This window comes from Pristis pectinata, chromosome 9, assembly GCF_009764475.1.
Source record: "Pristis pectinata isolate sPriPec2 chromosome 9, sPriPec2.1.pri, whole genome shotgun sequence".
NCBI lineage: Eukaryota > Metazoa > Chordata > Chondrichthyes > Rhinopristiformes > Pristidae > Pristis > Pristis pectinata.
The window spans coordinates 37,678,254-37,704,133 of NC_067413.1; the positions used below are offsets into that span (position 1 = coordinate 37,678,254).

Consider the following 25,880-nt stretch of genomic DNA (forward strand, 5'->3'; position numbering starts at 1 on the left):
GAGGAAAAAAGAGTCATCCATAGTGACTAACGGACACCTGATCTTTCAAGTTATCGGACTACAGACCTAATGCAGGTGTAGTTAGGTACAACGGGTAGCGTGGACGTGGTGGGGTGAAGGGCCTGCTTCTGTGCCGCATGTCTCTATGATTCCATTCTCCTCCACCTCCTTCTTCTCCTTCACTACCTCTTCCTCCCTTTCATCCTCCGGTTTATGCCAACTGTGGTGGGTTACAGTTATGCAGTTGTGAGGGGCTGGTAGAGATATTAAAGTCAGGCTTAACTTTCCAGAAGTTAAATGATGTTCTCCTTCTTCTCAGGTGTTCGGTGCTGAAAACAGTGCACATTTCGCGCAGAAGCGAGTGAGCGGGCTAGACACTGGAAAGCAATCCTCCACGCCCCCAGAGCTCCGAGAGAGGCAGAGGAAGATGTGAGTATCATCATGCAGTGCATATGTAGCATCTCAGAACACAGTGAACTGTTCCAATACATTTCATGGAAGCTATTGTCATTACACCATGGATTAGTATCATAGAACATAGAACACTACAGCACAGTACAGGCCCTTCGGCCCACAATGTTGTGCCAACATTTTATCCTGCTCTAAGATCTATCTAACCCTTCCCTCCCACATAGCCCCCTATTTTTCTATCATTCATGTGTCTAAGAGTCTCTTAAATGTCCCTAATTTATCTGCCTCCACAACCTCTGCAGGCAGTGCGTTCCACGCACCCACAACTCTCTGTGTAAAAAACTTACCCCTGGCATCCCCCTTATACCTTCCTTCAATCACCTTAAAATTATGTCCCCTTGTGTTAGCCATTGTCACACTGGGGAAAAAGTCTCTGACTGTTGATAGGTACCTGATGGTGAATATAGACACGGTGGGCCGAAGGGCCTGTTTCTGTGCAGCATGACTCTACAACTAACAAAATAAGAAACTAAACAAAATAAGAAATGAATAGAATGATGACAAAATGGTGCTGCTAGTAACGCTGCTGCCTTGCAGCACCAACACTCCGAGTTCAGTCCTGACCTTTAGTGCTGCCTGTGTGGAGTTTGCATGTTCTCCCTGTGACTTTGTGGGCTTCCTTCAGGTGCTCCGTTTCCCTCCCATGCATGTTCTAAAACATGCGGGTTGGTGGGTTAATAGGCCACTGTAATTTTCCCTTCATGCACTGGTAAGTGGTAGAATCTAGCAAGGGTTGATGGGACTGTAAGGAGAATAGGCAGCAGGGAAAAACTAGTCAGGAAATGGGATTTCTCTAGGTGCAGGCACTGATTTAATGGGTCAAAAGGCCTCCTCCTATGTTACATGGAATCAAGCTGAACTGGACCCGCTCTCCAAGGTCCCCACATTTTTCCTACTCATCCGGGCCAGACTCACTGCCTGTTCCTGCCCAGATGTCAGGTGACAAGGTTCGACCAACCACTGGGCTTCAGGCAGCACTATGCAGTGGCCCTACCCCAAAACCCCCACTGGACATTTGACTGCAGGCAAGGGCAGGGTAGGGTTGGGGCTTTGCCAGCTGTCAAAGCTGACAATGAGGTTAACAGGCTTTGAATGTGTTCGACATTTAGGCAAGAAATACTGAAACTGAAGTAAATAAATAGACATAAAAAAGTTACTTCTTTAATTAATAGCATATAAAAGCTCAAAGAAATTATCAAAAAATATTAGATTAAATTAAAATAATTAAAATAAAGTTTACCTTTGTACCAGGTTAATGTAGGGGCAAGACTTGTCTGAATGCACCATTACTGTGTGTCCTTGTAAGATCAAGATTTATCAATTCAAATGGCTGAATGCCAGTGACTCTCTTCAGAACCACCAGCCACTGTCAGCATGGTTCTCTGCAGTAAGTTTACAAATTTAACAGCAGTGTGATTAAATTCATCCTCTGATTTGTTTTTTGCATTACTTAATGGTTTCACTAAATGCAGGAAGCTCACCGGGACAAAGGGTTTTAACAGCAGAACAAAGCAATGAAACTTCAAACCAAGTGTCTTAGTAGAATTGCACGAAGTTAGACGGTAGTTATTCTTAGAAAAGGATGTTGTAATGGTTTTGCTCACGGTTGAACGAGATAAGAACACTGCCAAACAAGTCATTACATGACAATAAAAATTTGTATTTACAAGGTCTCTTTGAAGTTATGAGGACAGGTGACCAAAGTCTTGGTCAGATAATGGGTCTTACAGTCATTTTAAAGGAGGATAGAGAGGTAGAGGTCAAGAAGTTTAGGGAGGGAATTCCAAACTTGGGCAACTGAAAGCATGGCACAGTGGTGGAGCAGTGAAAATAGAGGACATGACGGATGTATATGACATCATAGAAACATACAGCACGAAAATGGGCTCTTCAGCCCACTCAGTCTATGCCAAGCATCAAGCACCCATCAAGAGCAACTAAGGATGGGCAATTAATTGCTGGCTCAGCCTGAGAAGGCCACATCCCTTGAATGGATAGAAAGAAAAACACTAATCCTACATTTTATTCTCCCCACATTCTCATCAACTCCCCACACATTCTGCCACTCACCTACATTCTAGGGGCAATGTACAATAAATAATTAACCTACCAATCCTCATGCCTTTGGGAAGTGGAAGGAAACCGGAGCGCACAAAGAGGGAAAACGTCCAAGCGTGCCATGGAGGAGCTTGTAACCAATGGCAAGTGTGGACGAACAGTGGTTTTACTGATTGAGAGCCAGTGATGTTTCCCGTATGGGCAGAATTCTAACTCCAGGGGGCATAATTTCAGGGGAAAGGAAGATGGAAATGAGATTTTTTTTTCAGAGGGTGATGAATTTGTGGAATTCTCTACCCAGGGAGCAGCAGAAGCCAAAACATTGAAGCTATTCAAGTCCAATGTAGATTTTTGGACTGTAAAGGAGCCAAGGAGTGTGTGGAGCAATCACGTGGTGCTGAGGCCATAATTAGATCAGCCATGACCTTAATGAATGGTAGAGCATCCTTGAGGGGCCATATGGCCTATTCTTGCTAACATTTCTTTGGCTCTTAAATAACAAATGCAAATGTGTTGAAATGACAGATTAACTTAAATATATGTTTTGTCACAAATATTTTTAGCTTTTTGAGTCATGGAATATTTTACTTTGGTTGTATGCTTTTTTTCTGAACAACCTTAGTTTTCATAAATGTCAACACTACCCTGTTTGTAGCATCTTTGAGGGTAAAGAAAGCCTATGGCAATTCCAACTGCTGGCTTCCATTTTACATTACTGCCGCTAGGAATGTCAATGACTCTCTAATTTTATTTGATTCCTTGTAAAATTATGTTATTAGCCAAGGTAAATGCGTAAATGAAAGCATAGCAAGAAGGAGTAATTAGATTCTAAAGATTATCGTATCCGTAAAAGCCTATAGCATTCTCGTTGACTGTGGACAATCTGTAAATGGTGAATGGTAGTTTTATATTGTGTGAGAGTGGTGCTAACATAGGAATACAAGAACATAAAGAGATAGAAGCAGCAGCAGGCCATTCAGCCCATCCAATAGGATGTGGCTGACTCTTTACCTCAGCACCACTTTCATGTATGAATCCCATATTCCTTGGGGAATTTGATTTCATTGGACAGGTACATGGATAGGAAGGGTTTAAAGGGATATGGGCCAAACGCGGGCAATTGGGACTAACTTAGATGGGAATCTTGGTCGGCATGGACCAGTTGGGCTGAAGGGCCTGTTCATGTGCTATATGATTCTATGACTCTAATTCCCTTATTCTCTAAAAATCTATTTATCTCTATCTTGAATATACTCAATGTCTGGATCTTCATAGCATTCATGGAGAGTGCCAAAAGATTCACTAACCTCTGAGTGAAGGAACTTCCTCTCATTTGCATTCTGAATGATGGCCTTTATTCTAAGGCTCTTATCCCTAGTTCCAGATACCACATCCAGTGGAAGCATCATCCCCATAACTACCTTGTCAAGTCTCTGAGGACTTTTGTATGCATCATGTCGAGGGAGAAACTGAATGTGGTTGCGTGTATTTTATCAGCACAAAACAAATGCACATTTGAGGTACCGAGGGATCTTGGGGTCTAAGTCCATAACTCACTGAAAGTGGCCACGCAAGTAGATAGGGTAGTAAAGAAGGCATATGGCATGCTTGCTTTCATCGGCCAGGGCATTGAGTATAAGAGTCATTAAGTCATGTGGCAACTATATTAAAACCTTGGTTAGGCCGCACTTCAAGTATTGTTTGGAATTCTGGTCACCCAGAATATGAGCTATAAGGAGACGTTGGACAAATTGTTTTCTCTGGAGTGTCAGAGGCTAAGGAGAAATCTGGTAGAAGTTATAAGATTATGAGAGGCATAGGTAGGCTGGACAGTCAATCTTTTTCCCAGGGTAAAAATGTCGAGTACTGGGGGACATGCATTTAAGGAGAAAGAGGGAAAGTTTAAAGGAGATGTGCAAGGCAAGATTTTTACACAGAGAGTGGTAGGTGCCTGGAATGGGGTGCTGGGGGGAGTGATGGACGCAGCTACAATGGTGGCATTTAGGAGGCTGTTGGATGGACACATGAATATGCAAGAAATGGAAGGATACGGATCAGGTACATGCAGAAGAGAATTAGTTTAACTTGGCGTTGTGTTCAGTGCAAACATTGTGAGCCGAAGGGCCTGTTCCTCTGCTGTACTGTTCTATATGTTCAATGAATGCAATGTTGATCAAATTTCATGTCCCAAAGACTGATACTAGGTTAGCCATTATTCAGATATCTGTTGTGGTCACCTAAAATGGATGTTAGTCTCCCTTTTGCGAAACAAAGTCTTGCACTTCTGTTCGAGACAATTCATCTGGACTGAAAGGGTAGAGGGGAGATAACCAGTATACAGAGGTGAGGGGCAAGGTAAGAGCTGGAAAGCGATAGGTGGATCCAAGTGTGGAGGGGTTGATTGGCAGATGGAGTCGGGTGGAGGAGGAAAGGGTAGAAATAGTGACAGAGACTGGAGGTGAAAAGTGGAGGCAACAAAGGGCTTCAGATGATGGAATCTGATAGAAGAGGATGTTGGAGCATGGAACCAAATAAAGGGAGGCAGGGAACGGACCCAGTGGGTGATTGGCAGCGTGGGTGGAGGAAGGAAAAGAAACAAGGTGATGGGGAATTGGGGTGTTTTGGGAGGAAGTGTGTGTATGAGAGGACCTGAGTAGATCATAAGGAGAGAGAAAGGTACAGAGAGGGACCTGAAATTGAATTCTCCAGGTGAGAGAAAGTGGGATTGATAATCCATAGCCTTTACTGTGGAGTCTGTCTTTTCTCCTTTGGCATGCTTTGGGATTGAGTAAGGCCACACAAGGGATTGTATTATTTCCCAATGTCGTGTGGAGATACATGTTCTATTCTCCACCTTCTGCTTTTAAGGGGACACTGTGGTTCACATTACCCTCATTGTGTCCTGTTAGTGGGATCACAGCATCATAGCATTAACCACTTCCCATTCTGAATGCCAACTAGTCTGTTGTCTCAATAACGAAAATCACTGCAATCAAAAATTACCTCAAATCTGACTTTCTTACAGTTATTGTAAAAATTGACATATAAGTCTACCAGTGGCACTTATACATCAGAATATCCATTTAATAAAGCTAGACAGTAAAATGTTATGTTTATTTACTTGCTGTTGCCTGTATTTTCATGCTTTTCACATTTTACTAAATATTACTTTAAGTAATGAAAATGTAAAATATAACACAGTTTTGGAGGAAAAGCTGGATATATTTTAAACCAAGAAAGCCTTTTTCGTAAAATTAAAGCACCCCAAAAGAAGTGGTGACTTAGAGACCAGGGCAATTCATACACTGATGTGGCAGGGCTCTGTAAAAGTATGAGCTTAATTCACTGTATTGTTGATAAATGCAGCAATGTCAGACAGCATGGAATCCTTTGCATTGCCTCTTTGCTCCTGTTATTCTTCTTTCAAAAAGCTTTTCTTTTTTCATGAATCTAAGGCACTGAAAATGTGCTGAATTCTTTCCCTTTGGATTGTATGAGGCCAGACAAGGGAGCAGGCTTACTTGTAACCAAATATTTCTTGATTAAAATTTCAATGGCATGAATTATAGTTGACTTGGAGCGTGAAGTATGAAAAAAAATTATCTCGTCCTTTTCTCTTTCATTAACTAAATGATGAAACTTCAAGCCTCTGTTCCTCTGCTTCAAGCCAGAGAACATGCTCTCAAACGTAGCAAAAAACACGACGGTTATTCTGAAGGATAATTATGGTTGGGTCCCTTAGGCCCTAGTACTAACTGGCTAGGGATACCAAACAGGCCATTAGGAATGATCTATACAGCAATCTGAATGCAAAGGCATTTAATGCTTGATCCGCTATAATGTGTTCTTGCATTTAAAGACAGTGTATGTAAGAAGACTGATCTTTCAAGCTTTTAAGCTAATCAGGTTCTATAATTAGAAATAATCGAGTCTCCATCCCCACTCTGGGAATGAACTAGAATCTCATCAAACTCTGGAACAGAACAGAGTGGAACAATGCAGATGTCCAAAATGTCCAATCGAAACATTTCCCCCACGGGTTTTAACATTCCTCTGAGACACCAATGTGCCCTTGTTGCATCATAGTATCAACAGGTCGATGGGTGCATGTCCTCTGTCAGTGGAAAATGAAAGACAAACCACTATAGTGGCCATGCCGACCACACTCTGGACCACAAACTAAACCACCTCAGTCATTTCTCCTTCACTGGACGAGAAGCAAAAGGACAAAAACTCTCTGCTGCTCTTCTGTGACTAATGGCCCATGACCTTGCTACTCAGTTCTTGATTACATTGTTATATACTGAAAAGGAGAAGATGACAAATTTTTTACACAGAATAATAGGTGCCTGCAAAGCACTGCCAGGAGAGGCGGTGGAAGCAGATACGACAGCAATGTTCAAGAGGCATTTAGACAGACACATAAACAGGCAGGGAATGGAGGGATACAGATCATGTGCAGGCAGATGTGCACTTTAAATTGGCATCATGGTCAGCACAGACATTTTGGACCAAAGGGCCTGCTCCTGTGCTGTACCATGTTCTCTGTAAAACTGCTGAGGGGAGTTTTTACACACATTGAAAGCAGGCAAAAATGGGATAGCTAGACCGCATACTGCAGTGGTATTGCAGTAACAGAGATCATCCAAGGGTCAAGAGGTCAGGAAGATGACTGAAGGGCAATGTTTTCAGGAGGTGGAGGGCTGATTTGGTTAGGTGGGGGGTGGTGTGGGGGGCAGGAGCAGATGAGGAGATGCTAATTTCTCTTGGGAGAGGGACTGATTTCAGGAGGGGCAGGCTGATATCAGGAGTGGTTTCAGGAAAGGGTGGGGTGTTTTCAGCAGTGAGGAGGCTGATCTCCTCATGAGAGGGAATGGCTGATTTTGGGAGGTGGAGTGGCTGCTTTCCTCCGGAGGTGAGGAGTTGATTTCAAGAGTGAGAAGGGCGAATTCAGGAAGGGAAGACGGATTTCAGGAGGGGGAGAGCTGATTTCAGGAGAGAGAGAGCTGATTTCAGGAAGGGGAGGTGCTGATTTCAGGAGGGGTAGGGCTGATTTCAGGAAAGGGGGGTTGATTTCAGAGGGGTGGACTGATTTCAGGAAGGATAGGGGCTATGTTCTGGAGGGGAAGAGCTGATTTCAGTCAGCACAGGAGCTGATTTTAAGAGGGGGAGGGCTGATTTTAAGGATTGATTTTCACAGGAAAAGTAAGAACTAATTTTCTCAAGGATATGGGGTGCTGATTTCACGAGAGAGAGAAGCTTACTTCCATTAAGAGGGTACAGCTAATTTCAGGAGGGGAGGAGTTATTTGCTCCTTGGAGGAGGGGTTGTTTTTTGATGGGGAGGGCCTGATTTCTGAGTGGAGTGGATGATTGCGGGAAGAGAAGTAGTAATTCCAGAAGAGAGAGGTAGAATCTGAATCTGGAAAGCGGGAGGATTGATTTCAGTTTGGGAAGGCTTGATATCTCGAAAAGGGAGGGACTGATTTCAGGTGGGGTGTGGCTGGTTTTCTCAAGGGGGAGGAGCTGGAAGGGGGAAGGTTTTGGACAACCTACTGAGGAAGGGATAGGTTAATCACCACATTTTCTGTCATGTGATTGGTTCAGTACTGGACATGGAAAGTTGCCATGTGGCCAATGGGAATATATTCTTGAAGAGGAAAAAAAATAAATGAATAGTCCAGTGATGAGAAGAGAATTTATGGATCTGAGAAATGCAATTTGGTTGCCAAGCATAAAAAGATCTATTGAAAATATCCAATAGCATTTCTTTGTCCTGTAAAGTTAAAGCCAGGATGTGTAGGAAGATCCCAGTGTTGCTTGATATAATCTGTTGGGTGATGGGCATATTCTAGATGGCCTAATAGATTCAAGTCAAGCAACAAAAATTATTAAAAAAGGAACTCTGTGATTTTCTTTTATATTTATTCAAGGGATGTTGGCTTCTGAGGCTGAGGCAGCATTTAATTGCCCATCCCTAGTTGCCCTCGAGAAGGTGGTGGTGAGCTGCCTTCTTGAACTGCTGCAGTCCTTGAGGTGTGGGTATACTCACAATGCTGTTAGGGAAGGAGTTCCAGGATCTTGACCCAGGGACAGCGAAGGAACAGCGATATATTTCCAAGTCAGGATGGTGCGCGGCTGGGTGGGTAAATTCCACGTGGTGGTGTTCTGTAAAGACATTTTAAAAATAAAAAGCAAACAATTAACTAAAGCTCAAAGCCATTTTGAGAAAGCTGTTGATATATGAAGTGACATGAAGATATTTGTCAGTGCCAACAACAACAACTTCTATTTATATGGTGCCTTTAGCATAAGGAAAAAAACAGGAACATTGCCAAAAAAATGGTTTCGTTGAAGATGTAGACTTTGAGGAATGTCTTAAAGGAAGAAAGACAAGTAGCAGGGGAATGGGGTTTTGGTGGGAGAGATAGACTGGGGAGAGAATTCTTAGATGTAGGGAGAAAATTGCCAGTGGTCGAGCCACTAAATTCATGGATGATCAAAAGACTAAAATTGGAGGAGCACAGGTTATGAGGCTGGAGGAGCTGATGGAGATAGGGAAAAGCAAGACATACAGAGGATTTGAAATTAAGGAGGATAATTATAAAATTAAGCTTAACGGGGAACCACTATGGGTTTGAAAGCATGGAGAGGGATTAAGATAGACTTGGCACAAGTAAGGACATAGGCAGCTGAGTGTTAGATGATTTCTGGTTCGTGGAGAATAGAATGGCTACGCATATATTAAAAAGGTGTGTTAATATCTCTGAATCATTGTTACAGCACAGAAGGAGGCCTATCAACCTATCTATGTAAGAGCCATCCAGCTTGTCCCACTCCCCACAGCCTGATGAATTCTTTCCTTTCAGATGCTTATCCAGCTCCCTTTTGAATATTACTGTTGAATCTGCCTCCAGCACTATTCCTGGCCATGTATTCCAGATCCTAACCACTCACTGTGTGAAAAAAGTTTCCTCTCAGGTCACTTTGGGTTCTTTTATCAATCAGCTTTATTCTACATCTTTCTTGTCCCTTCCACCAACAGAAACCATTTACTTCCATGTCTAGACTCCACCTGATTTTAAAGAGCTCTCTTCGAACCCTTCACAACCTCTCTCAATCCAAGCAGAGATCAATTCCAGCTTCCCTGACCTATCCATATAACTGGGGCAAGAAAAACCCAAGCTGCTGAAGGAACTCAGCAGGTCAGGCAGTATCTGTGGAGCCAAAGGGGTAGTTGGTTTCAGGTCAAGACCCTGCATCAGGCTTGAGAGTGTAAAGGGGAGGTAGCCAGTATGAAGAGGTGATGAGGAGGGGTGAGGCACGAGCTGGCGATAGGTGGATTCAGGTGAAGAGGGATGTTCGGCAGATGGAGTCAGGTGGGAAGGGGAGAGGTGAAGACAGCGACAGAGGCTGGCAGGTGATATGTGGAGACAACAAAGGGCTACAATTTATTGAATCTGACAAGAAAGAAACATGATGAGTGGAACCAGATAAGGGGGCTTAGTTTTCCCTGGAGTGGAGGAGATTGAGGAGAGACCTGATGGAAGTATATAAGGCTGAGAGGCATAGATGGGGTAGATAGTCCAAATCTTCTACCTGTGGTAGGGGTATCAACAATCGGAGGACACAGGTTTAAGGTGAGGGGAAGGAGTCTTAAAAGAGATCTGAGGGGAAAGTTTTTTTTTACACAGAGAATGGTTGATATCTGGAATGTGCTGTCAGAGGAGGTGTTGGAATCAGATACAATCACTATGCTTAAGAGGCACTTAGGCATGCACTTAAATAGGCACGGCATAGAAGGATGCCATCCTAATGCGGGCATGGGATTAATGCAGATGGGCAAAAAAGGGTTGGCAGAGACATGGTGGGTGCAAGACCCTATTTTTGTGCTGTAGAACTCAATGAATCTGAAATCTATGACTCTAAGGTCCCTCATGCCTGGAACTATTTTAATACTTCTCTTCAGCACCTTTTCTAAAGTGTCACACACTTCAGGAAGCATCTTTCCCAAAGTGTGGTGCCCAGAAGTGAACATGATGTCCCACTTGTGACAGAAACAGCCTTTTATAAAGTTCATCATGACTTCCTTGTTCAGGTACTTCATGCTTCTATTTATAGAAGACAGAATCCCTCAATGCTTTTTTTTAAAGCCACTTTCTCAGCTGACTCTGTCTCTTTCAACAAACTACGCGCATATGCTCCTAGATCTCTTTGTTCTTACATCCCTTTAGAATTGTTCCTTTTAGTTCATTCTGTCAGCCCAGTACATAATTTCTACTCCTTCTCAGGCCGTTCCTTAGGTTCAAGGATGACTTGCTTCCACTCCAAGGCTCTCAGGTGGCTGATGAGGTCAATGCGATAACTCTTGTATAGGTTAGACAGAAGGGGGTGGGTAGTTTGTCAGGTGGTGCAGCCCTTTTGCCACATCCTCAGTGCCTCATTCTGCACCTGATGCATGTTCTGAAGATTCATTATACCATCCCAAATGCTTCTTCTCCACTTTGGATGGTCATGGGGCGGATTCCAAGGAGTCAGTGGGGATGGTGCATTTCTTCAAGGAGCACATCCCTGAATCTTTTCCTCTGTCCACTGGGTAACCTCTCTCTGTGACAGAACTCCGAATAGAATGTCAGCTTTAGCAGTCTGGCGTCAAGTGTGCAAACAACTGTACTGATACTGAATTGCCACACATAATGCTTGCTAAATGTTCAGTGTTTGACATGGTACACTTTTCTATTCGGTGGCTCAGATTTCCTGCCATCTTATCCAAAAGCATCACAGCGTGGAATGGCAACTACACCGCCCAAGACTGCAAGAAATTGCGGAGAGTTGTGAACACAGCCCAGTCTATCGTGCAAACCAGCCTCCCCTCCATTGACTCTGTCTACACTTCCTGCTGCCTCGGGAAAGCAGCCAAAATAATCAAAGACCCCTCTCACCCCGTTCATTCTCTCTTCTCCTCTCTCCCATTAAGCAGAAGATACAAAAGCTTGAGACCACGTACCACCAGACTCAAGGATGGCTTCTATCCCACTGTTATCAGACTCTTGAATGGACTTCTCATACGCTAAATGATGAACCCTTGAACTCTTGATCTCCGAATCGACCTTGTCACGGCCCTTGCACTTTATTTGTCTACCTGCACTGCACTTTCTCTGTAACTGTAACACTGTATTCTGCATTCTGTTTCTCTTCTTACTACTTCGATGTACTTATGTATGGCATGATCTGGCAGGATGGCATGCAAGCAGCATCTTCTCACTGTATCTCAGTACATGTGACAATAATAAACCAATAGCAATACTAATATTCTCTTCAAAATATGATCTGCATCCTGAAATATCCTCCTTCAGCTGCCGATAAACTCCAAACACCATTTGTGCCTTGTTATTTCCTCACGTGATCTTGTTGGAATAAAGGTCAGACTGCAAAGTTGAGAGGAGGCTGTGAAGGAGTCGTGAATGTGGGAGCCTGGCACTGCCATCTTCTGAATGCAAGCAAAGCAATAGCATCTGCTTCTCAGAGTTAGTAACAACCTCCGGTTTGCAGCCAACTTGCTTTCCCCTTTTTCACCAGACTCTGCAACTCGTGTGAAGGAAAGTGCAGCCCGAATGTGTTGATTTGCATGTTAATGGTGCTTGCCTGTAACACAGGGCAGGTGTAACACAGAGCTGGATCTGATCAGGACAGTTCAAGCTGTGCCGTGTTGTTGGGCTCTGCCATAATTCGACACACACGAAGCCAGGGCCAGTGTCTATCGAAGAACCTACTGCTTTTTCACAGATTAAAAACAGATGAGGAAGAGGGGATTTTTTTTCTGAAGCAGCCTCTGTTCTTTTACTTTCAATTTCCCTTCACAATGTGTATTAAATTCTCCATCCTTGCCAGATGACAATTTTCCACACAAAGAGTTGGATATCTTTCCTAAAGAACAATGAATTGTGACTTGAATTGTAATTTCCTTTTCTATTTCCCCCAAGAACTGTACCATTCTTTTAATCCTGCACATCCTTAAGGTCCTGAATTCTAGAACTTCCTCTCCAAACCTCATTTCCTTCAAGTATCTTGAAACTTACCACTCCATCCAAACTTTGCTCTCCTCTACTGCTACCTCCTTATGTGGCTGGATGTCAACTTAATGTTGTAGGGCAATGTCCGGGGTGTTTTGCTTCATAAAGGGTGGTATATCAATGTACTTTATTATTGTTTTATTTATTTGGATTTATGTCCAAAGTCAATAAGAAATGGACAGGATAGCTTCATTGCTTTATTTATTTACTGGTTATTAGACAACAGGTCTGCAGAAAGAACTATTGTACAGTATAACTGCAATAATCCAGCATGTGCAGGACTTTAATGGTGCCAGACCAGTAGGTATTCCAGACTATTGGATGTTATTTCCATTAATACTCCAACACATTTTTAAATCACTTTATTTTAGATGTTGCACTGTATGAAATTAATTTTCACAGTGAACCCAGTAAGTTTAAAGGGAGTGCAGGAAATAGGTTCCTGGTCATTTCAGGGAGAATGTGGGAACCATGGTCCTAGTGAGTGGAATGACACTTGGGAACCAGGGCCCCTGTGAGTTAGAAGGGTATGCCGCAAACATTATCTGGTGATCTGGATGCTGAACCATTGAGATTTCTGAATGGTTTGATAGCAGATTACTGGAGTTGTACTGTATTAAATATTTTAATGTTTATATTCATAAAGCACTCTTAAACTTTGCAAATTGTAATCCATTCCCTAATCCAGCAAGGCTTCCTAATGGGAATGTGGGAACAGTCAGTTTACCAATGTATATTAAAGTCAGTTAATTGGGAACCACAGTGTAATTAGGTCATTGAGGATGCAGTGACATCTGGCTGAGGGTCAGCATTTGTCAGGATCTGAACAGACTAGAGGGGCCAAACGGCCCATTCCTGCTTATTATATCAGTATCTACAGATAAGGAATGCCATTTGGGATGAAGATGAGAAAAAAATTTCTCACAGTCATAGAGTCATACAGCATGGAAACAGGCCATTCAGCTCACTGTGTCCACCCTGACCAGTGGGCATCCATCTGTATTAATCCCATCTTCCAGCACTTGGCATGTAGCCTTCTGTACCTGATGATTCAGAGTTCTCACCATTCTTTTCTCCCAGAGAGTTGTTAATTTTATAGAATTCTCTACCACAAAAACAATTCAAGGTAAATCAATAAAGTCAAAAATCAAAGTCGAGTTTATTGCCATATGCACAAGTACATGTGTGCACAGGTGCAATGAAAAACTTACTTGCAGCTGCATCACAGGCACATAAAAGCATATCAACAGCATTCACAAGAAAAGCATAAATTAAACATAAATTATACAGAATTATACAAGAAAGAACACAATTAGAACAAAAAGAAAATCCATTTTAGTGCAAAGTGATCAAAGTGTTGCTTAACTGTAGTGATTAGGGTTATGTCGGTTGGTTCAATAACTGAATGGTTGAAGGGAAGTAGCTGTTTCTGAACCGGTGGTGTGGGACTTAAGGCTTCTGTACTTCCTGCCCAATGGTAGCTGCGAGAAGATGGCATGGTCCGGATGGTGGGGATCTTTGATGACAGATGTTGCCTTCTTGAGGCACTGTCTCCTGTAGATACTACTGATGGTGGTGAGGGATATGCCCGTGATGTGTTTGACAGAGTCCACTATTCTCTGCAGCTTCTTACATTCCTGCGCATTCGAATTGCCGTACCAGACCATGATGGAACCAGTTAGGATATTTTCAACAGTACATCTGTAGAAGTCTGTTAGAGTGTTTGGTGACAAGACAAACTTCCTTAATCTCCAAAGAACATAAAGATGCTGGTGTGCCTTCCTTATGATTGCATCTATGCATCTATGTGCTGGGCCCAGGACAGGTCATCTGATGTGTTAATGCCCAGGAATTTAAAGCTGTTGACTCTCTCCAGCACCAATCCCCCAATGCAGATTGGTGCATGTTCACTCTCCTTCCCCTTCCTGAAGTATAACTATATTCAAGAAGTATACTCAACATCGATTTCCTTAACTTCTTCCCTCCCCACACTCCTTTGTCTTCCCTTATTTCTGTGGCTCCCTTCCCCTGCCTTGATGACCTGTCCATCTCCTCTCCTCCCCTCCCCTATCCTTTATTCCATGGTCCACTGCCCTCTCCTACTGGATTCCTTCTTCTTCAACCCTTTGCCTCTTCTACCCATCATCTCTCAGCTTATTACATCTTCTCCCCCTTCCCCACCCATTTACCTTCCCCCTCTCACCTGGATTTGTCTATCACCTGAACTCACCTATCCCCTGCCTATTTTACTCCTCCCCCTCCCTTCACCTTTTTCTGGCTTCTGCCCTCTTCCTTTCTCGTCCTGATGAAGGGTCTCGGCCCGAAATGTCGACTGTTTATTTCCCTCCATGGATATTGCCTGACCTGCTGAGTTCCTCCAGCACTTTTTGTGTATTGCTCCAGATTCCAGCATGTGCAGAATTTTTTGCGTCAAAGGATCTACTGCTCTTACTTTTTATGTTTCTATAGCAAGCTGTTCATGTTGCCTTCATTCTGTTGGTAAGTGAAAGTGGTGATTTGCACTGTTTATTCTGTAAGCTGAGAGATCTGGGACAAGCCATTTGATGATATGCACACCCCTTGCTGCTCCTGTGCAGGTTAATTAATACTACCTGACGGCCAAAAGCTCCCGTCCTCACAGAGAAACAAAATAGCCCAAGCATAAGCTATACAAATGGATTTCTGTAACCAAAAGAGATTAGAACATGTCACGTACTCCATCACAGAGAGAACTGAACAAATTTAAACCACCTTCAGGAAGTTAAATTATTTACTTATAATTTAGCAATGATACTTTAATTTGCCAACAAATCAGTTTTAAATGCTGAGCGCAGCTTAATTCAATTACATCCACTGGTTTTATCCTTGCTTTTGGGTAATAAATTGTTGGATTCCAATACAAGAAAAACTCACAAAGTGTATTAATGGTTAATGAAATGCAATTGATGGTGTTGTTCATTTATAACCAGGAGGGGTTCCATTGGCACGCAGTGAGAATATATTCAAGGTATGGCAAATTCATAGTTAACATGTCAGCTACATAAGTATGTATCATAGCCAGCTTATTATCAAAGATCATTTTTAAGTAACTGTTCATGCTTCTCTTTTTATTGTTTTGAAATGTAAATTAAGACAGCACAGTGGCACAGTTGGTAGAGCTGCTGCCACACAGTTCCAGCAACACAAGTTCAATCCTGATCTCCAGTGCTGTTTGTATGGAGTTTGCATGTCCTCCTTGTGATGACATAGGTTTCCCAGATTTTCTCTCACATCCTAAAGATGTTCAGGTTGGTAGATTAATTGGCCGCTGTAGAATTTCCCCAAGCATGTGGATGAATTACAGAACCTGGAGCAAGTTGATGGGAATGTGGAGAGAATAAAATGGATGAATATGAATGGATGCTTGATGATCCGTATGAAGTTAGTGGGCCGAAAGGCCTGTTTATAGAATATGACTCTATAAGTGTTTCCATGCACATCGAATAGTACATTGACAAAAACATCCATTTATATAGCTTGCTTAGTATTAAGAAAAACATCCAAAGGCACTCCTCACAATATTTCCAAAATTAAAATTAACACTGAGCCATATACTGTATCTGGCTGGGTGGTCACAAGCTTAGCTATAGGAGCTTCATAAAGGACAAAAGGAGGGTAAAGAGGTGGAGAGATTCAGGGAGGGAATACAGTATTCCCTTACAGAAGCCCAGGGTGAGCACTGTACCATGGGCTGAATGCCCCAAAGCAGTCAAATATCAACAAACGTTCACCCAATTCTCTACAACATCCATTGGAAAACTCAGAGACAGTTGAGGTGGGAATTCAGATCAAAGCATTTGATATCAATGAGCCTACCCAACCAGTTTTGCACAACTATGGCTGGTAGAATAGGTAGTTACAGAGACATAAGAGATTCTGCAGATGATGGAATCTGGAGCAACACACACAAAATGCTGGAGGAACTCAGCAGGTCAGGCAGCATCTATGGAGACAAATAAACAGTCAACGTTTTGTGTCGAGACCCATCATCAGGACTGGAAAGGAAGAGGGCAGAAGGCGGAAGTTAGATGGCATTAACATTGATAATGTAACTCCACTGTTTACGTATTGGACAGGGAAATGTGTCATTGTTCCTGAGTTGTCAATGTCTTTTATATTTTTCAGATTTGATGCCATGGGATCTTGAAGCCCAAAGGAATAAGACTGAAAATTCTTTGCATCATCTGGATTTAGTTTATAAAACGTTTTGGACACCTCTGTACTTTACTTGAAATATTATATCAAGCTGCAAATTGTTTTGATAAATGCATTTGCTCATGATAATTGCAACTAGAACTAACATCAAGCCTGTCTCAACAGAGAACATGGTCCCTAATGCTAAATGAGTGCAATGTTATCTTCTGTCCATATACTAATAGTCAATACTATTACCTTCAGTGGCATCAGGAAATCACCAACCAAAGAACTTCTACCCCAAAACCCTAGAGAATTTGGAACATGCAGGTTGATGTATAAGAAGCAAGTGTACTGGGAAACTAATTTTTTACCATTCTGTTTAGAATGCATCAAAATTGGATCATTCTCAACCAATGTAATTTGTCGGGTGATGTGCTCAAAGTGTTACCAGTCTCATGCAGGCAGAATATATAATTACTACCGTCGTTAACAAGGAACTAACCCAAAGTGAAATAAAATCCATGTTTATGCTGCAAATCTGACCACAAGAGTCATCCACCAACATTTACTCTTTATAAAAAGTGGCATTGCTGGTAAGGCCAGTAATTATTGTCCACCCATCGAAGGTGGTGATGAGCCAATTTCTTGAACCTTCTGATGAAGATGCTGTTAGGCAGGGAGTTCCTGGATTTAGGTCCCACGATGAAGAAAGGCAGTGCATTTTCAAGTTAAGACCGTGTGCAACTTGTAGAGAAACTTATAGAGAAATTTTATTTCAAAGGAATAGAAGTCACCAGTTTGGCTTTATTTCCATTTAGCCGTGGCAGGAAATTGAAGTCGGGCTAATTAATGTGGCACATCTAGTAGAGAGCTGCCTCACTGCTCTAGTGCCCAATTTCGATGCCAACCTCCAGTGCTGATGTGTGGATTTTGCACCTTTTGCCTGTGACTTCTTTCGGGTGCTCCGGTTTCTTCCCACAGCCCAGGGACATATGGGTTGGTAAGCTGGCTACTGCAAATTTTCTCTGGTGTGTACATGAGTGGTAGAATCAGTGGGAAGTTGATGGGAATGTGGGAAGAATAAAATGAGATTAGTGTAGGATTGATGTATATCAATGCTTAATGGTCATCATGGACTCAATGGGCTGAAGGGCCTGTTTCTGTACAGTACTATGCCTATCTTAACCTCTGAATTGGAAGATCAGTTCAACACTGCCTCAGTGCTGTATTCAAAAGACAGATGGGTCATTTCTTGAAACTGAAGTCTGTCAAAATGCAGTTTATTGTCACATGCACAAGTACATGTATGCACAGGTGCAATGAAAAACTTACTTGCAGCAGCATCACAGGCACATAGCATCAGATGCACAACATTCACAAGAAAAACATAAATTAAACATATATCATACACAATTTTTACAAGAAAGAATACAATTAGAACAAAAAAAAGTCCATTGTAGTGCAGAGTGGTTGAAGTCATTATAGTGTTGCTATACTGAGGTAGTGATTAGGATTGTTCTGGTTGGTTCAAAAGCCGAATGGTTGAAGGGAAATAGCTATTCTTGAACCTGGTGGTGTGGGTATTAAGGCTTCTGTACCTCCTGCCTGATAGTAGCTGTGAGAAGATGGCATGATCCGATGGTGAGGATCTTTGATGACAGATGTTGCCTTTTTGAGGCAGCATCTCGTGTAGATACTTTCAGTAGTGGGGAGGGATTTGCCCGTGGTGCATTGGGCTGAGTCCACTATTCTCTGCAGCTTCTTACATTCCTGCGCATTTGAATCGCTGTACCAGACCTTGATGCTGAATGTCAGGATACTTTCAACAGTACATCTGTAGAAGTTTGTTAGAGTGTCAGATAAAGTGATGAACTGAGATTTTGTCCAGCCTCCTGGGTGGATCTGGGTGATCTCATTACATTTCTCAAGATAGGCCATTGAAGACTTTTTAGCTTTCCTGGGGCCAATATTTCTCCCAAAATCAACATCATAGCAAACTCATCACCTGGTCAATATCTAAGTGTCGCTTATGTGAGCTTACGATGCACAAATTGCCATTTTTCTGAAATTAGAACACTGCATTAACAGTAAAACACTTATAGACATGTACAGGTTTTAACTATTGCTATATAAATGCAAATTGCTTCTTTGATCCCTGACTTGGTGAAAAATCTGAATATGAAGTATAAGGTTTTACAGCGTGCTTAAAACTATGTTCAACCAAGTACAGCACAGTTGAAAGAGAATGAGAGAAACAAACAGAAGAGAGGGAGTTTAGTTGTTTATTCAGTTTGACTAACCATCATTCTTCATTGTTTAAGTATATTAAAAAAATACAGAGTTTGGAATTCAGAAAACATAAAACTTTGCGATGATCCAAGGTCATTAATATTGCCTTAATGTTAGGTCAATGTTGCCATACTAGTGCTATAAATAACTTTTTCATTGTGCTCCTTTATTTCTTCCACTATGGCTCTATATTTAAAATTTTGCAGATATACAAATAAGACCTTACAGAAAAAAAAGAGGTTTTAATCCTGCAATTAAACAACTTCTGGAGCCTGAAGGATCAATTGCCAGAAATTAGTCATGTTCTGGAGCTGGCTTATTTTCCAAGTCACCTCCCCGATAGTTTGTCTAATAATTTGTGCAATGTTTAGAGAGAGGTAATTTATTGTTGTGAATAATTTAAAATTAATTTTTAGCTGTTAGGATAATTTTGGTCTTGGGTTAACTGAGGTCACACAGTGTCAACTAATAAACCTCAGTGTGGAAAATTATCATGAATACAAAAGGTGAAATATTGGAAGATGCAACATGAATCTAATAGGGCTTCTCCTGTTGAAAGGGGTTAATTATGTCTGTTATAATTTTCTGGCCTTTGAAGTCAATGGAAAATTGCAGAGAGTGCTCAGTTGTTTTCCTGATACTTGCTGCATGTCAGATTTCATTGATGGTGTGAGAGCCTTGAGAAGGCCTAATCTCACCACCGGATGTGGTCTGAATAAGCAGGACTTGTTTTTGTAGCATTTGATCACATTTCTGAGAAATGTTCAGAATGTCTTGCCTAAAATGAAATACCTTTCATGCACACTTAATTTAAGAAGGTTTGCGGCTATTGTGTGAAGACCAAGGTCCCACAAACAGCTGCAAATGTAATGACCAAGTGGTCTGTCTTTGATGATTTTGGCTTCATTGAGGGAGAAACGTTAGCAATTGGATTGTGACTGCTGGTCTAAACTAAAGAAGGTGGGGTCCAGGTTGCAGGAGGCAAATTTCTTCAATTTGCCCAAGATTTGGTATGGTAACATTGCACAATTAAATCCAACGTTTCTTTCTTGGTTGAAGATTTCATGAAACTCTTACAGCTGAAATATATTTATGTGAAACAAATTCAGCATTTGACTAATAAAGCATAATGCAATTAATTAATGAAGAGTTAATTGTATGTATGTCATGAAGCCTGATTTAATTTTGAAAACTCAAGTCAGGAAATAATCACAGCACTTTCAATAATTTCTTACATTACACTTCAATATGCTTCATTGGGTGTCAAGTGTTTTGGGACAACCTAAGGTTATGAACGATGCTTCAGAAATGCAAGGCATCCTTTTTAATCTACAGTTAGAATTGCACTGTTATTTCTTGATATTAAAGTACGGATATTATTAAGCCCTCATTATTACAGACTAAGAAGAGGTCAGTAGATTAGCACTGATCCTTTGAGTCCATGGGTGGAGAACCAAATCAATCATTTCATGACAAGTAGCTTCATTGAAATATTAAACAAATTCTGAAAGAGTGTAACATGCTTGATGCAGACAGGATATTGCCCTTGAATGAGGAATATAGGACCAATGGGCACAGTTTGAAAATAAGGGGTCGGTTGTTTCCAAATGAAATGAGGAGGAATTTCTTCACTCAGAGCATGGTGAACCTTGGAACTCTATACCCTTGGGAGCCATGGAAGCTCAGTCATATTCGTAAATAGGTTCCTGATATTAAGGGAATCAGTGGATGCGGGGATAATGCTGGAAAATTATACCAAAGTAGATCAGCCATTATCTTGATGAATGGCGGAGTAGGCATGAAAGGCCTCCTCCTCTTTCCTAGATGACAGGAGAAGAGGCTTCCAAAGCCACCAGTTGTTGAAGTGAAGAGATACTGACAACCTTAGCACTGGAGTGACTGCTTGATTGATATCATGCACTAGAGTGCAATCCAATGAAACATCAAATCGAGGTTTAATGAGAATCTGCTTATTCGTATTGCTTAATTAAAAGTTGTGCTCTTATTAACACGTGATTTGGCGTGAACATTGAAAATGTAATCTTTAAGGCTTATCTTGGTGAACAAAGCGAGATTGTAGAAGTTTTACAGGTAGCCTTGCCTGTTAAATCGTTCCTCTGAAGAAGCTGTCATTTAGTAGGAGTGTTTTTTCCCTATGTTGCTTATCTCTTTGAAATGGAACAGAGTCGTGCTGGTGGGACCATGTTGATTAACAAAGGGTTGTGCAGAACCAATATGTCACACAATAAATCATGCTGTTCAAGTCGTGACTATCTGTCTTCCAGAGTTCAATGGTCCTTATTGGTCAAATGTTGCTCATTATTATGTTATGATCATCTTTGAAAATGGCATTAAACAGGGACATTGAAGCAGCAGTCCATATCATATGTGTCCTGATAGTTCTTTCATGGATTTATACGTAAATAAAAACTCTGAGGATCATAATGAGGGATACTGACTTGCTATAGGTCCTTTTATACAGTGTTCACTTGTATAAATGATTCCTAGGAATGTTTTGAAGGTTCTTACAGAAAGGATGATCTCTTGGGTTTAAATCCAACCCACACTGAGGTAAAAATCCTACCACTCCATCAGCATCCTACCCTCCCTGTTGGGTCTAAGTGTTAAACACCACAGTAACAGCTATCACTTTCAGGCAGAGGTGAAAAGCCAGCTTGGAGAAGCATCTATCCATATTGAACTAGCCCCCGTTTCCCCTTCCCCACTGTCCATTAATACTTTGGACTGAAATCAATAGACAGTGTAGATGCCAGATTATATTCGCAGGAAAGATTGGTGCAGTTAGTATTGCACCCTCTAAAGTAAACTCTGCTGCCTACCTGCTTATAGTGGTCAACTTTAACGGAACAAATTTCAGAGCCAGAACACATCAGGATATCCCACCAAGATAATATTTTGGAGACACCTTTAGTGGGCTAGCAAGATTTCCTTTCCACTTGGAAATATATTTCTCAAATAACATTTTTAAACCAAAATCACAATAGTTTTAGTTAACTATCAAGGGCACTCAGCATGCTGAGCACATTTTTTAATTTACTTTGACTATCTTTGTGAACTTTCTATCAAAGTTAGTTCAATATCATTAGAATCTCATGAATCCCCTGTAATCTTCTGGATGCCTCCCAACTGCTGCCTCTTGAGTTGGTCTCACACACTTGCTTGGGAACCAGTGAGCAGAGCAGTATAATGTGCAGAACACTCACCTGCTTGAAGTACCTGCTGTGTAGTACAGCAATAACCAACATTTTCCCCCAAAGACCTGAACAAACAGAAATAAATACTTGCTTTTATAAAGGACCTTTTGTGTCCCAGAATGTCACAATACTCATAATGTAATTCATCGATCTTTAATCTAGCAAATATGTTTTTAAGTTGGACCATAGCAACATGAGAATTCAGTGTTTAAAAAGGTGCAAGAAGCTGCTATCAGCAGGAGTGATGGCACGGTTGTTTAAATCCAATACAACTGCTCTGGTGCTTTAAGAGAAGGAAGGCTGGCTCTGTGCGCACGTTGACATGTATGTGACTCCAACACCTCACTCCTTTGGTGACTCCTAAATGTCCTCTAAACCCCACAATCTACTCAGTTGTATCAATCTGCACACTTAAAAAGAAGTCTCAATTCTGTGCTACCACAGGCGCCACACAGCAGCCACTCAGTAGAAATTTCAGCCATAGTCAACTGGACACATTCCTGTCATTTTATTTTGAAAAACTCTTACAGGAAGGCACCCATTTACTGTTCTAAAACTTCCACATCTAATGTAATGCAGTATAAACAGGCTGTAAATTACATTGCTGTGTCTTACCTTTCACCAGCTCTTGTACTTTAACCAAACACAAGGAACTGACATGAAGCACAATGACAGAAATGTTGACAGTCACGTCTGCTACAATGAACTATTAAGTTAGCACTAATACCACATTCGTACAGAAAAAATAGAACCTGATTTATTTTGCTGCAAATTCTTGAACATAATCGTTCAAACTGGTTAACAATCTTTCAACAACTTGTCTGTTTTATAGGGCAAGGCATTGATTGATTTGCATGATTCCTGCTAATTTATGGACAAATATAAGTGCTCAGACAGGCATTTGTTAATTACAAAAGAAAAGCATGTTTGCTGTGTTACAATGTAAGTATTTTACTCACAGATATACTTCACTCAGAAAGTGCAAGAACATCACGTGAGATGATCAGGAATTAATGAATTGTTTTTTTTTGGGGAAATGTGCCAGTTCGGTCCAAGTCCTCTGCATTTCACCACATTCAGTGCCACCAAGTTTGGGTTCCCATTCGAAGGTGGAAGCACCAAATTTGGTGGTTCTTCCCCAGCCATTTCCTGACTGCACTCTGATGTTGGAATCCTCATGTGGTCTGGCAACAGAGTGCCAAGTTACAGCAACTTCCCAGCTTTTAGGATGGGGAGCCACCTGTAAAACATGGGCCAGGTTAGGAGTGGAGCTGAAACATTGACCCCACCTCAGTGGAGTGGCACAACTGCAAGGGATCAAGGTAAGCAATGAAACATTTACATTCTTGGGTTAATCAAGGTTACTTCAATGCTTTAAACTTTTTTTTGTGTATTTAAGTATTTTTCTGTTTGCTCACTGTTAGCAATTTAAAAACCTTTTCTGTGTATTCTGAATGATGTTTAATAATTTTTGAATGTTTCTAAACATTAGAGGATTTAGAAACATTCAAAGTTTTGACAGTGTAATGTATGGACTTGTTCATTACCTTTAACCCAATGAAGGCAGAACATACTGTATAGAGAAGCACAGAGAGCTGCTGGAACTTGTGCAACTGTTTTATTTGACCAATTATTTATCCAGTGCCTGTGTACATATACACTTGGACCATACTCATTCATCAATGATTTCCACGTACAACAGCAAGCCAAGCTAAGGAGCTTGACTTAGCCAACTGTCAAAGTTTTGTTCAGCTCTTTCATGGACAGGGATTTTTCTGCATACCCCTCCAGATCTCCCCTTCCTCCATCTTGTGACAATATGAGGATGTTGTCCTTGCTGATGGGTCTGGCACACAGCAGTAGGTTGACACTAGATGTGCAAAAAGTAAATGGACTTTGGTATTGGTATTGGTTTATTATTGTCAATTGTACTGAGGTACAGTGAAAAACTTGTCTTGGATACCGCTCATACAGATCAATTCATTACACAGTGCAGATACATTGAGGTAGTACAGGATAAAAACAAGACCAGAATACAGAGTAAAGTGTCACAGATACAGGGAAGTGCATTGCAGGTAGACAATAAGGTGCAAGGTCAAACAAGGTAGATTATGAGGTCAAGCAACCATTTCATCACATAAGGCTTCTCTCAAAGGTCAACGGTGAGTGTAGCTGGCTCATCGCTGACAGAAAATTCTGATTCAATTAACAAAGGAGATCCCTCTCTTGATTGTTGAGTTATCAGGACTGCACGTGGTATCTTTCTGTTTTTAAATAAATTCTGCACTAGTATTTATTTCCTTCCATTTGCATAGCTCACACACTTTACGGAATTACTATATTATAATGTACATTTGATTTTGTGTAAGTTCAGTGGAGGTAAACCCTTTCCATTTCCAGAGTTCAGCTGCACTAGTGCTGTCAATGTGGTAGAGGCTTTATTCACAAATCTTCTTCCCTCCTTGTCTTCCCTTTTCCTTCTAACTTTTTCTTTCCCTGAAGGTCAAGAATGATGTGATTTCACTCCTGTTCAGTGGGTTCTGAGGTAGCTGAGACCAATGTGGCACAGCAAAGCCTAGCTTGGGTAGGGCAGAAGGTTCTTGACAGCGTAGGTTGGAGGGCGATTTAGGAGGTTGTGTGTTCCTTCTTCCATTTTCTCTGTGCTTCTGTGTGCTCGCAACAAAGAGATTTAATGTTTTCAGTATCATTCAAGCACCCCTTCACCATTTTAAGCAGTCATGGGCCAAGAATTCCCAGGAACTAGTGGAGATGTTGCATCTTGATGCTTTGAGAACCTTCTTAGATTGTTTTCTCAGTTCACTTGGTAACATTTTGCCATGACAGACTGCCAGCTTTGGGAGTCTGGTGCCAAGCCATGTGGACGACATGGCCAACTCACCAGAGCTGACTAAGTGCAGTTAGGGCCTCTAAGCTGATGAAAGATCATTGAGCTGAAACGTACAGCATCATACAGCATAGAACCAGGCCCTTCAGCCCACCACATCCATGCCGACCCTTTTGCCTGTCTACACTAATCCCATTTGTCCGCACCTTTGAGCACTTTTCCTCGTAGGACCAAATACAGAGTGAATTTCATCATCGGTCTAATTTCACTGAGAGGTGGCACCCGAAATATCAGAAGTGGTCCACTTTTCCCAGGGTCTCATTGCAGAAGTTTATGTCAGGGGTGATGTTGTGTATTAGAGCCTGGTTAGTTTCTATTTTTGCCAGTGTTTTCTCATACACTGGTGATGAGTTGAAGCTTGGCCTCTGTAAATGGGCAGCAACAAAAAACCAAGAGACAGATTGGTGTTCAAGAGATAGATGCCTCTGTGTGGAAGGGTTCAGGCAGTGGAAACAGCTGCATGATTAAAAAAATACATTCGAATTAAATACTGATCTGGGAACTAGAGAGCTTTTTATTTTCTAAAGCTATGGATTACAATTAATTTTAAGTGTGCAGACATTCGGAGCTATCATGAGGCAGTAGTTTTCACAGCTATGTAGATGATTAAAAAGTCATTTTCTCAAATGTTCTCACTGGAGTTTTTTGGAAGAAAAACATTTAATTGCGGCTATAAAGCACATATGCTTTCTGC

General features: G+C 41.5%; 1 protein-coding gene across 1 annotated transcript in view; it reads left to right on the forward strand.

Annotated features, from left to right (window-relative positions):
- Positions 1-16,927, forward strand: part of ofcc1 (orofacial cleft 1 candidate 1) — a 118,585-nt gene extending 101,658 nt beyond the window's left edge. The window contains exons 6-7 of the mRNA XM_052023530.1: positions 320-429; positions 16,766-16,927. Of these exons, the coding sequence (XP_051879490.1) occupies positions 320-429; positions 16,766-16,787 (132 nt within the window). The 3' untranslated portion in view covers positions 16,788-16,927. The remainder of the gene's footprint in view (positions 1-319; positions 430-16,765) is intronic.
- The last annotated feature ends 8,953 nt before the right edge of the window (positions 16,928-25,880 follow it).